The sequence below is a fragment of the Salminus brasiliensis genome, chromosome 9 (genome assembly GCF_030463535.1).
Source record: "Salminus brasiliensis chromosome 9, fSalBra1.hap2, whole genome shotgun sequence".
NCBI lineage: Eukaryota > Metazoa > Chordata > Actinopteri > Characiformes > Bryconidae > Salminus > Salminus brasiliensis.
This window is the reverse complement of record NC_132886.1, coordinates 12,416,468-12,428,310: the sequence shown is the minus strand read 5'-3', so window position 1 is coordinate 12,428,310 and position 11,843 is coordinate 12,416,468. Positions and strand designations below refer to the sequence as shown.

At 40.5% G+C, this 11,843-nt stretch overlaps 2 protein-coding genes across 2 annotated transcripts; one reads left to right on the top strand and one right to left on the bottom strand.

The window, feature by feature from the left end:
* Positions 1–1,732: 1,732 nt before the first annotated feature.
* rbm4.3 (RNA binding motif protein 4.3) lies at positions 1,733–4,443 on the bottom strand. The gene is made up of 4 exons (XM_072687430.1): positions 4,409–4,443; positions 3,007–3,449; positions 2,178–2,864; positions 1,733–1,879 (listed from the first exon to the last, which is right to left on the bottom strand). The coding sequence occupies exons 2-3, from the start codon at positions 3,413–3,415 to the stop codon at positions 2,206–2,208; spliced, it is 1,068 nt and encodes a 355-aa protein (XP_072543531.1). The 5' UTR covers positions 3,416–3,449; positions 4,409–4,443; the 3' UTR covers positions 1,733–1,879; positions 2,178–2,205.
* A 3,885-nt stretch (positions 4,444–8,328) lies between these two features.
* On the top strand, positions 8,329–10,658 carry tifa (TRAF interacting protein with forkhead associated domain). Its single transcript, XM_072688793.1, has 2 exons — positions 8,329–8,460; positions 9,577–10,658. Exon 2 carries the CDS (start codon positions 9,630–9,632, stop codon positions 10,200–10,202), a length of 573 nt encoding a protein of 190 aa, XP_072544894.1. The 5' UTR covers positions 8,329–8,460; positions 9,577–9,629; the 3' UTR covers positions 10,203–10,658.
* Positions 10,659–11,843: the final 1,185 nt, after the last annotated feature.

Below are 11,843 nucleotides of genomic sequence, written 5' to 3'. Positions count from 1 at the left end.
TTAAGCCATTATTTCAGAGCTGATTACCTTCTTTCTGTGGGGCTGCAGTCTCCCCATTTAGCTACGTTTTATTTACTATAAAAAAATCTAATAAATTATTTTAATGTTTTTACTCATTTCATTTAGTTTATTGCTTTTAACTTACGTGACATTAGTATAGTTACTTAAACGCCTTTTTAATTAGTTAAATAAAATTTGGCTTTCAATTTTGTAAACACCTTGTGGTGTTGCCTCTTAAGTAGTGCCAAAACACCACCACCATTGGCCTAATTCACAAGAGCAAGAGGTCAATAAGTCAAAAATAACAAAATAAACAACCACACCAATAATTTAATAATAAAAAGTTTTATTGTAAAATACCACAACTGGAAACCTTTCTAAAACTTAGATTTATTCCCTTTCAAAATAGCTTATATGTATTCACCTGTTCTGTATATTAAAAAAATAATAATAAAATAACATACACACACCTGATGCTTTGACCTACACATTAAAACTCTTGCCGGCACTACTGTGCAGCCATGTACTAACATTGGAAACTTACACAGTTCAAACTAAGTAACTACCCAAGATCATACTTCAAATAATAATAATAATAAAAGAAACCAGCAACCAGTCTGATCTTTGTACTACAACATTAGAAATTCATTAACACCCACTGAAATAAGTGATTACCTGTAACCTCACATCTTTGATTACTTGCATCCAATTTGTTAAAGGCATGCAAGGTTATGAATTCCATAACCAACTTACCTGAGCTGCTCATCCAACCTTTCCAACCCTCAAAACTAAGTGAAGAGGGGCTGATTGTGACCAGTTTTTCATTTGGCCAATTAAAAAAAATAATAAAATAAAATAAAAATAAAAATTAAATAAAAAGGGGAGGTGACAACTCAAGCAAGACCAACAGGAAACATAAAAAAATGGTTGCTGAGACATGGAGAAATGCGTGGCTTTGAGTTTGAAGGGGGAAAAGAAATACGCCATTATGCAATACCGAACAAGACGCTTTTTATTTTATATAAAAGGTCGTCGCAGGTTATGCGATTTACGCTCTAATATGATGCATTAAGATTTAGTTAAAGCATTTAAAAACGGTTCTTTCCTTCCAAATCTTAACCGATCGTGTGACGAGTTTGTCCTCTTTTCCAGTCACATTTAATGTGCATCTTCATAATCTCTCCCAACGCTTAAAAATAAAACAAACAGATCGACGCATGTGACAGATTTTTTATTAAAAACAAAATAAAGAAAACATAGTATGCGAGGGACTGCCAGTCTGCAACTGAATTTCAATCTAAAGAAAAAACTGATGTAAACTCATACCAATTGCCGTTTTTATTGCTGATTAAATTATTTTAAACCGCAAGGCGCACGTGTGTACCCATTACTTCTATTCCAAGCAGTATGTTCATCTGAACAAATCCTGGAGGCAGTTACAGAGTTTAACCAGGTTACAAAAGATTCAAATTCAGGCTCCAAATTAAAGAAAGTGTTTTGACTTAACAGAAATACCAGATTAACGTACATAAATTTTGACTGCTGACCGTGGAACTGCCACACTGAGAAACAGCAACAGCTGTAATTATAGTTGAACATAATCTAAAACGTTTAGCCTGTCTGCTTTACGCTCAATCACCTGCTGAAGTCTACATAGTAAAAACAAGCAGAACAGAGATTTAGGCAAAGGGTTACAGTTTAAGCAAAAGGGACTAAATCGAGGCGAGTAAAAGCGTTTGAGTTTAAAGTGTGAAGTCCGCAAAAGAACTCTTCCAATATGTGAGGCGCAGGCAAACGAAACGCGTTCCGTCAGACGAGGGGGGTATCGCGCCGTGTGCACCTGGAGACGACAACGACGATCTTGTCGAATAATTTACACCTGAAAAGAGAGCAAACCACATGAGTCAAGAGCGAAGCAGAGCTGTCCGAGTGCAGCATCATAACTACATACCTTATTACATAGTTACGCAAAGTTAGGTCGCCTGTGTGCATATTAGCTAGTCTACATGGTCACTGCGTTTTGGCAGGTTTTACTGTCACAGTAGACGATATCGGTGCAAACTACGCATTCCCTTCACTTTATGCACTGGCGGACATGGCACAGAGACCGTTCTGGAACACTGGGTCGTGTTTTAGGAAAACGCCTTTATACTGCCATTTAAAGAGCCTATCCTCACCTTGGGTACACAAGTGCAGACATTCACTTTAGTATGAAAAGCGCGCAGGTGGCGGTGGAGGCGCCCTGTCAGAGTAGGGGTCCCTGGAACGAGGCGTGTTGTACATTGGGGTCCGGGACATGGAAAGAGGGGAGAGACGTGAGCGCTCGTATGAATAGCCATTTCCCGCCGGCGCTGCGGGGGCTGGTGGAGCCCTTGCAATGGGACTACGATCGCGGGCATAATATGGAGACGGTAGGGGAGGGATAGGACGTCGCTCATAAGGGTCATGACTGGAAGCGCCCATGCGCTCCCTCATGATGCCAGATGAAGGGGGTGGAGGGGGCGGGGGTATAGAGGCCATTCTGCGATCCTCATAGGAGGCAAGGCTGTAAGGGCGAGCGCGATACTTTTCATAATAATCCACCACCCCGTTACCATCCCGTTCACGATCGTATGAAGGATAGCTGCGCTCTGGATAAGGTGGGCGTCTAGGTGGAGGGGGAGGAGGTGGTGGTGGAGGGGCAGGGGGGTAACCATGGGACCCTGCAGGATGACCAAAGCGGCCTCTAGGGTAGCCAGGAGGACCTGGCTCAGGATGTTCGCCATGAAAACGGGGTGGCCAATAGCCCCCACTCTCTGGGGGGCCATAACCATCATCCTCTCCTCGTGGTCTGCTCTTGGAGATCTGGACGTGAATCCTTTTGCCTAAAAATAAATCAAATAAGAACATCTTAATACAGACATGTTCTCTAGCCTTCTGCACAACAGTTTTTTTAAGGCCAGTTCAGGCATATAAATCAGTCTTTAAAATGTTTTAACTCAAATTCAAGACTGGGGAATCTTATACCTTGAAAGTCAGAGTTGTCCAAGCCCTTCATTGCATCCATGGCCTCATCAGAGTTGCTCATGTGTATAAATGCAAAGTTTTTGATAATGGCACATTCTGTCACTGTACCATATTCTTCAAACAAGGCCCTGAGCTCTTCCTCTGCACCCTTCTCTACATTCGCCACATGCAGCTTCACTGGGCCCTGGTTCTTGCCACGGCTCGCCTCAACATTTATGGGCGTACCGTGCAGCTTGTACAAATGAAGACTCCGGATAGCCTTTGTGGCACTCTTGCGATCGCCCATGTGGACGAAAGCAAAGTTTTTGATGATGGCGCATTCTGTGACCGTCCCATACTGAGAAAACAGCGCCTGGATCTCATCAGCCTGAGCCTGTGATGGCAGGTTCCCAACGAAGATCTTCACCATTGTTGGCGTAAAAGGAAACCAGGTCTGAAACACACTGTACAGAATGCAAAGGGGTGGTTAGAGGAGGAAACAAAGTTTGGAGACACTCTTTAAAAGGCTTCATGTTAAAGTGAAACCATTTGGAGGTGCCTACTGGTTGCACTTCCTGTTAGAGCGACTCTTATCTAACCATCTAGGTACAGGATAACGGCGTTACTGTAACTTGCAGCTTGTGTAGTTAAGCAGTTTTCTTCAGAAATAGGAAAAGCCCCAGTGCAGGCTACATACAGCAGACTTCACTGGGCTCTAGTAGTAAACTGAGACACACTGGGGGGCTGCAGTCTGGCTCGCTGATCGAGCTGGCTAACGCTCGACTGCTAGCACTAGCTAATGCACAACATCCCGGGTCCTGTGCCGCTTAGACGGATCGTGTACATTAGAAAACGTTTCGTTTAAAATCCCAGACATCTACTCTATTAGCCACTAGCTATATCTAGTCAGAGAGACCGTTAAATCAACCCCTGCGCCTTAGCTTAGCTCAACTGGTCGCTGATGGGGATGAACGACGAAAAGCGCTGAACCGGCGACGGCGGCAGTTAACGACCATCAGCGGGACTACAGGCCACAAAACACTCGGAAAGTTAGCCAAACGTGTTTACTTTAAACCGGAGCTGCTTTGACCATTATTCTTCACATACAGAGGAAAAATAAGCCTCCTGAATTAATTAACTATTAGCTATCTAGCTTTCTACTAGCTACAATTAACCGCAATCCTGCCAGCGACCGAAAACAAGCTATGCTACAGCTAACGGCTACTCGGGTTGGGCAGCTCAGCGAAACTTCTCGAGATTAGCGAGCCAATTACCAGGAGCATTAACAGGTTACGCTTATATTTACACAATACATGTTTACAACCAAATAAGCTCGTCCTGAAACACCGTTAAAACACCAACAACCCCCGAATTAACACTAGCATCGCCCGCCAGAAGGTCAAACCACCAGCACACTACTCACCGCTTCCTTCTCCCCGCGCTGGAGAATCGGGTGTCGCCGCTGTTAAAGCTGGACGCGCTGGTCCCGCCCACTTACACGTTCAACCAATCAGCGCGAGTGTACTGACAGGACGAGGTTGTGCCAGCGGACTCGTGATTGGACAAAACTCTGTTTTGAACGTGATTGATTGGAAACGGAGCCAGTCGTAGTTGGCATTGGACATAAAAGAAAGGAGCGATACCCCGGATTTTCGTTCAATCCGATACCAAGAAGGAAAGGATCTCGATACCGGTTTAAGAAAGCCATTGTCAAAAAGACAAACTTCCCCCAAAATCTTTTCTATTCAGCTTTTCACCCACTTTGTATTTTGTGATCTGAAATCACTTTGTAAAAATGTGTAATGTGTAATTGTTTTAAATATTATTTTTCTTTTTAAATTTTATATATATTGCGTATTTTATATTTACACACATTTTTATATCAAAATATTTGTATATTTTGCAAGTAATATTAGTGAAATATTAGAAATGCATGTTTTATTTGTACATTTTATTAGAAAGTTTTTATTTGATTGTATATGTTACAGACATTTTAAAAAGTACGTTTACTTTTTATTTTAAATGATTGTCTATTACCACTACTACAATTATGTTATTAGCATAAATATTTCATTTAATTAATTTATATTCTTACATATACTTTTTTTTATCATATAGCTATATATATATGATAAATTGTATAATAAAGTGTGTTATTTATTTATATATTATTTATTTATGTGGAGTTTTCCAAATCAGTTTATTTTGAACCCGCTTATCTATCCACAGTAACAGATATCAGTAGTAGTAGTAGGAGGAGGAGGATGAGGAGGAGGAGGAGGAACAGTAGCTAGGTTGTTCTGCGCTGTTTTATGGGACAGGATGTGTCCTCTGTCCTCTGTCCTCTGTCTAGGACTGGGAGAGCTAGCAATAAACACCATCCTTTCCTGAAATTGTTAATTTTTATATCAAATTAACAAGTAACAATTAGGGCAAAACAGGGCAAAGAAGATGGTTAATGTTGAAATACTTACTTTTTACTGTTAAGGCAGTAGAGTGTCTGTTGTAGTGTTAACACTTTCCAGAAAAGTGAGCAAAAATTAAGCAAATATAACTCCAAATCTAAAAATCTGATCTTAAAGATCTTATTTCCCCTAAATAAAAAAGCAAGTCAGTGCTTTTTCAACTACTATCAATGCTGAATAATACAATGTGATGTAGTCCTCCTGTGCATATGAAAAGGCAAATCCTTATGACTTCTTCTGTTAAAATTGCTAGAGAAAATTGCTTAAACAAACATCAACAAAACCTCTTAAATGTTTCCACATTATCATTAACCTAACCATAATTCATTACCTCAACCATAATAAACCAGCATGTTTAATTTATTTGTGTTACAAACTACTCTTCTGAGCAAGAAAACACATCACTATCCCGACCCCTTTTTTTTGTAGTTATTCTGATTACATCAAGTACTGGTGCGAATAGAGTTCTGAATGTGTACATTTACGCCATTGCAGAGCATCCAATAACAAAGGCAGCATTGTGTCACTTTCATGCAGCAATATAAACAAACATTAGCACTCTGAAAGCTCCAATTTGTGCTGATGCATTTTTTATACTCAGTGTGGGTGTGCATAAAAAGACACTGACAGAAGCTTTGAATGGGTTGAGATGTTAGGTTTGATTGGATTAACTTTGAAAAAAAAGGCTTAAAATAAAAAAAAGACCAATGTGGAGAGGGCTGGTGCCTGAGCCCCTCATTGGGCCCCCTACAATCTTTGTAAAAAACCTTTACTGAGACCCTCATTTTGATACTGACACAATTAGATCTACGATGCTCAATGACATCAGAATTGTATCAGTACAGACAGATAAAAAACAACTTACACTAAAATATCTGCATTATTCATTTTACTGCATTTTTAAGTCTACAATTATTCATTCATAATTGTGTATTTTATAAATTATATGTATATATCAAATTATTTTAATTTGATTATTTTATAATTTAGAGTCAGATACATAAATAAAAACATGTGTATTGGTACTGCGTCACAATCCCTAATACACCCATGTTCACCCCTGAATCACAGAAAGATCTAGTTTCTTAACAGCTGTCAACAACACTGACACCTGACTCTTACTCATAATGCAGCTCATCCATGGATGGATCTTTAACACACTGCACTATAATATTCCCTATCTCTACAATCTTAACCCCTAAAAGCAGTGTATGGCCCACCGGTGGGCCGAATGTGTAATTACTTTTTTCTTTTTTTTATCAAAGAATAGCCCCACCAGTTTGTACAGAAGTCCCTGTAGTTACTGAGTAATACACCTTAGTGTGTAATAAGCTTTTTATGTTAAGGGATTCAAATATGAAAATGATTTCACTCAAATAATATATGAAAAAAATGATCTCTTTAGGTAGTGCAGTAAGTAGTGTGTGGGCTATGCTAAAGTGTTGTCGTAGTGATGTGTGAATGGGTGTGTGTGGCCCCTGTTGATGGCCTGGTGCCGGTATTCCTGCCTTGTGCCCAGTGATTCCAGGTAGGCTCAGGACCCACATTGACCCTGATCAGGAAGACAACACCCTTATATAACCAGTTCACCTACCATAAGAAGATCAGATGGCTGGATGGATTGATGTTTTATCAAGGTATGTTTACATAGCACAGGTACTCTTCTTTGAGTCATCGTTTCCAGACATTCGCAACACATACTCCACAAACCTCAATAACAATAAAAAGCAAATGAGTAGTAGTTGTAGGAGGAGTGAAATTAGTAGCAGTGGTAATGGTCGTAGTAATACCCAGCAAACTCTGACAAGCCCACAACGCTTTCTGCTTGGTGCTCTCTACGTTGTCACAGTGTTGAAATGTAATACCTGGAAAGCTGTGACAGCGTTGTCTGACAACCTTCTAGTACTGCACCACGTCTTACAATCATTAATAAACCCCAGTGAAAATGCCAATTAAGCAGGATTTGCTGAGAAGAATCATTTATTTGTTTATTATTTGTACATTTTGCAAGTAATATTAGTGAAATATTAGAAATGCATATTTTATTTGTACATTTTATTAGAAAGTTTTTATTTGATTGTATATTTCACAGACATTTTAAAAAGTACGTTTACTTTTTATTTTAAATGATTGTCTATTACCACTACTACAATTATGTTATTAGCATAAATATTTCATTTAATTAATTTATATTCTTACATATACTTTTTTTTATCATATAGCTATATATATATATATGATAAATTGTATAATAAAGTGTGTTATTTATTTATATATTATTTATTTATGTGGAGTTTTCCAAATCAGTTTATTTTGAACCCGCTTATCTATCCACAGTAACAGATATCAGTAGTAGTAGTAGGAGGAGGAGGAGGAGGAGGAGGAGGAAGAGTAGCTAGGTTGTTCTGCGCTGTTTTATGGGACAGGATGTGTCCTCTGTCCTCTGTCCTCTGTCTAGGACTGGGAGAGTCTAGCAATAAACACCATCCTTTCCTGAAAGACCCCAGTAAAACCGCTTCCTCATTGCTGGTGTTTAAACAGTGTCTCAGTGGCAGTGAACCCCACTGATAGGCGAAGGCCTGCAGGTCACTTAACCTTGTGCTGTCTCAGAGCAGCCCCGCCATGTTTGTTGTGATCGATGGCACTTATCGTAACTTCTCGGTATTTAAAAGCATCCAGGACAGCATCTCATATACACTCCACACGTTCACCACTCTATCTTAATGCAGTTATTTGCGCCACAGTTTCACATTTCTGAACCAGGGTTGATCATGTTTTCAGAAAGTCTGGCTCTTGCGCAACACTGGAGTTTCCGCGCTGAGTGTCAGGTTTCTCAGCCATGCTGGCCGCCGTGTTTTTCTTCCGGGATGTGATGCAAGCTTCTCGTCCCCTTCCCCCTGTGAGTGTGTGTGAGTGAGAGTGTGAAGAGCAGCAGTCCGTTAGACTGGAGAGGAGCAGTGCGGTGTTTCAGGCTCGGGTGTGTGAGTATTTCAGCGGACAGTGAGTGGAGGTAGGTTGTGGTACAGTGTAGGGCTGTACTTCTGTCTGCAGGCTGTACACAGTGTCCCAGGGGTTAAGGGTGTAGTGTAGGCCAGCTACTCCTAGCTGCTTTAGAGACACATGCTTTAAGTATTATTATTATTATTATTATTGTTGTTGTTGTTGTTGTTGTAGCTAATAGTTAAACTTGTGTTTATTATTATTTTATTTATAAAATAAGCTGTGAAGTTGAAGTCTGATTGCCTTTTGCTCTTGTTTGTGTTTGGGTGAAGACAGTTGACCCAAGAGATAAAAAAAAAAAAAAAAAGAAAAAATATATATATATATATATATATGAAGTATATTGTTCATGTAGTTACTGCGTAACACACCTTAATGTGTAATAAGCCCTGGAGTGTTAAGGGGTTAAACTGTCTGTGTCACATGTTTTAGGCACCCAAAAAAGTACCTAATTAAATTATACAATTATATATAAAGCTTATCTGGGCAGCCGTTATGTGTTAAAAATCCAAAACATCAAAATAAAATCAATTAATAATCCATTTTATTATCAAAAGAAATGAGGCCCAACATCTATCTAATCAATTAAGTAAATCAGGTGAGCTGCTGGAGAAAATAAACAAATCCATACAGTGGCTTGAGTTCACAGAAAGGTCAGGAAGCAAACCTGGGTTCATCCAACTGTTCCTCCACACGACATAGCAGTAACCTTACAGACAAAAGACATTCTCACAATACTGTTTCAAAAGCCAGTTTTCTTTGGTTCACTCTGTAAGAAGATGTGTTAAAAATGACAGACGTTCAGCAGAGTTAGAGAGCATGCTCAGAGACAACCTGTCTGATATAGACACTGTAAATACGTCATAGATTTTTACAAGCCAGCTGTTTTACACCACCTGTGTTAAGTAATGTTTAATTGGGACAATACAATGGAAGATAGTGTTGGATTTACGGTATACAGTATGTGTTAGAAGACTCCTGACACCGTGGATGTGTAGAAAAACAATTGCACATTAGCTAGTTTCTCTTTTATAGATAGCGATCAGTTGTCTGAACAGTGGGGGAAATATGTCGAATGACATGCTTGGATGTGTTCATGAATTTTTCTTTGTTTTCTGTTTTGTAGAGAACCACACATAGGAAAGCTGACCCAAGCAAAAAGATCCAAAAGCAGCCAGTATGAATGTGTCTCAAACAATGCCGACTGAGGAGACCCTCGCGTGTCTTCACATTCAGCTCTACCATCCTGACCAGGCCACCCAGGGTATCTACAGCCTTCTGCCCCTGAACCGCCCTTACAAGCTGAACGCAGAAGACCCGGTCAGGCTGGGGCGAGATGGACAGATGTGCTCTTTTGTCCTGAACGACGCTCGTGTCTCCAGAAAGCAGATTTCTTTCCATGCCTATCGCAAAGCAGGGAGCACAGACTTGCGCTTCACTGTCCAGAACATCAGCCAGAAAGGCAAGGTTGTGGTCAACGGCTGTGAACTGGGCTACCTCGAGCGAGTCGATCTGGAGGATAAGGCCCTGCTCCGATTCGGCAGGTACGAGTTGCTGGTGGTGAGGGAGCCTGGCGAGGCACAGGACAGGTTCGAGGTTCTGTTCGAAAGGCAGAACATCCCACCCTCACGAGAAATAGGCATGGGTGTTCCCTGCAGGTTGGCGGTGATGGACACCGGTGTGAGCAACTATCAAAACGGTGAGCCTGTAAGTCAAGAGCCTCTGGAGTCTGACGAGACTTTGTATGAATAGATGTTGGAAAAACCCTAGCTGTCCTCACTCTGATCCGAAGATGAGTTCACTAAATGGGGCTGTTGTGGTTGTTATTAGTGTCTGAATGGGGAAGGCTTGTGCATTTAGAGACCTTTCACACAGAGACTTTCAGGATTCACCTTTTTGAGGCTGTTACTAAATGCTTTTTGTAGGACAAAACAGAACGTGGACAAGCATTTTTGACCGGAACTGCCAGCTAACTGTATTTTTCTAAATACTGTACACTCCAAAGTATTAAAACTTGTATTCTTAGCATTATTTTCACTCTGTAATTCCAAGGATCTGCTGTATAATAGTATGACAACGTACTGTGAATGTGTTCAATGTGTATTTACTTAAATGTGTAAAGTAGGGGCTAACATGTTATATTTAAAATATGTGAAATGAGGAATGAAGGACAACACTGTATTCAGTTCAATAAATGAAATTCCATAACCCTGCCACTTTTCTGTGATCAATAAATGTTATTCACCTGCTTTAGTAGCTGACAGGGTAGACCCTGTATGTTTACACAAAGCAAGTGACAGGAGAACATTTGCACAGGGAGCTTAGATCAGCAGCGAAAGTATTTAAAGAATGTAATTAGAAGAGATAGCTTGTCTCTTCAGTCAGTCAGAAAGCTGTATGACTTGTGCAATGCTCTTATTTTAGTTCTTCTGTCATGCATACAGACACTTTCAGGATACAGAACAACAGCTTAGTTTTCTACATGGCTTACAGTGAATCAACTGCTTAATTACAATAGGTTATGGTGTGTGCAGTAAGCAGGTCACACCTGATACCTCCAGGCTCCTACACTGCAATCCTAACCAGCCAAATGAACAGAAGTGACTCCTAAGAGAAAGCATGGCCCCGAACGGGGAAGCTTGGGGCTTTCCCAGGCCTCATTATCCCACAGCAAGCAGCTGCTAGGGAGCCATCCTTTTCACAGCAGCAGTACATTTCTGGCTAGAGCTGAGCAGAAGCAGAGCAAGGCTGTGGTGTTCTGCTGAGAAAGGTCTGGATGAGGAACTAGCTGGCAAGAGATAATAGTTTAGGTGTATTAGATCCTTTATGTCCATCTTTTATAGGTGTCTCCTTCATTATGATCAGTTATCTCAGTTTTGTGGGTTTTGAGGGGAGTTTTGTGGGTTTTCAGGGTTAGCCAGACTTAAGCAACTGGGAATTTCCATTGCATGAACAGGATTAAAAATAAGTTTTCAAATGAATTATGATTCTTTTGAACTTGAATATCTAGAGTAGCTTTGTTTACCTCTCAGAAAATGATAATTAAGCTCCAGCATTCAAGGAAAACCTGTCCGGTGTGTTGAAATCACATGATGATGTGCTGATATGTAGGAAGAAGAAGCTGAGGGCCATGTCTAAGCAGTGTAGGTCAAGGCTGGAATAAACTTTCTGGACCAACCCTCACTGTTTTCTCTGTCTGAACTCCTGGTAATGGTAATGGTAATGACTATGGCAACTTCAAGACAAATGTTCTCTATATTGGCCCTCCTTAAGGCATCGCCTCTGGTGTGCCACTGATCCAGGACCAGAGTGAAAGGTAAACAAGCCTGCCTCATGGCCACATGCTGGAGATTTATCCCTTTTGACATTGTGTAACAAAAGGCCCTGAAGGCG

Bases quoted from the DNA above. Each gene is read 5' to 3' on its own strand.
- rbm4.3 (XM_072687430.1), bottom strand. From the start codon at position 3,415: ATGGTGAAGATCTTCGTTGGGAACCTGCCATCACAGGCTCAGGCTGAT. The intron at 2,865-3,006 runs GTATAAGATTCC...ATTTATTTTTAG, and splicing joins GGACAACTCTGACTTTCAAG to GCAAAAGGATTCACGTCCAG.
- tifa (XM_072688793.1), top strand. From the start codon at position 9,630: ATGAATGTGTCTCAAACAATGCCGACTGAGGAGACCCTCGCGTGTCTT.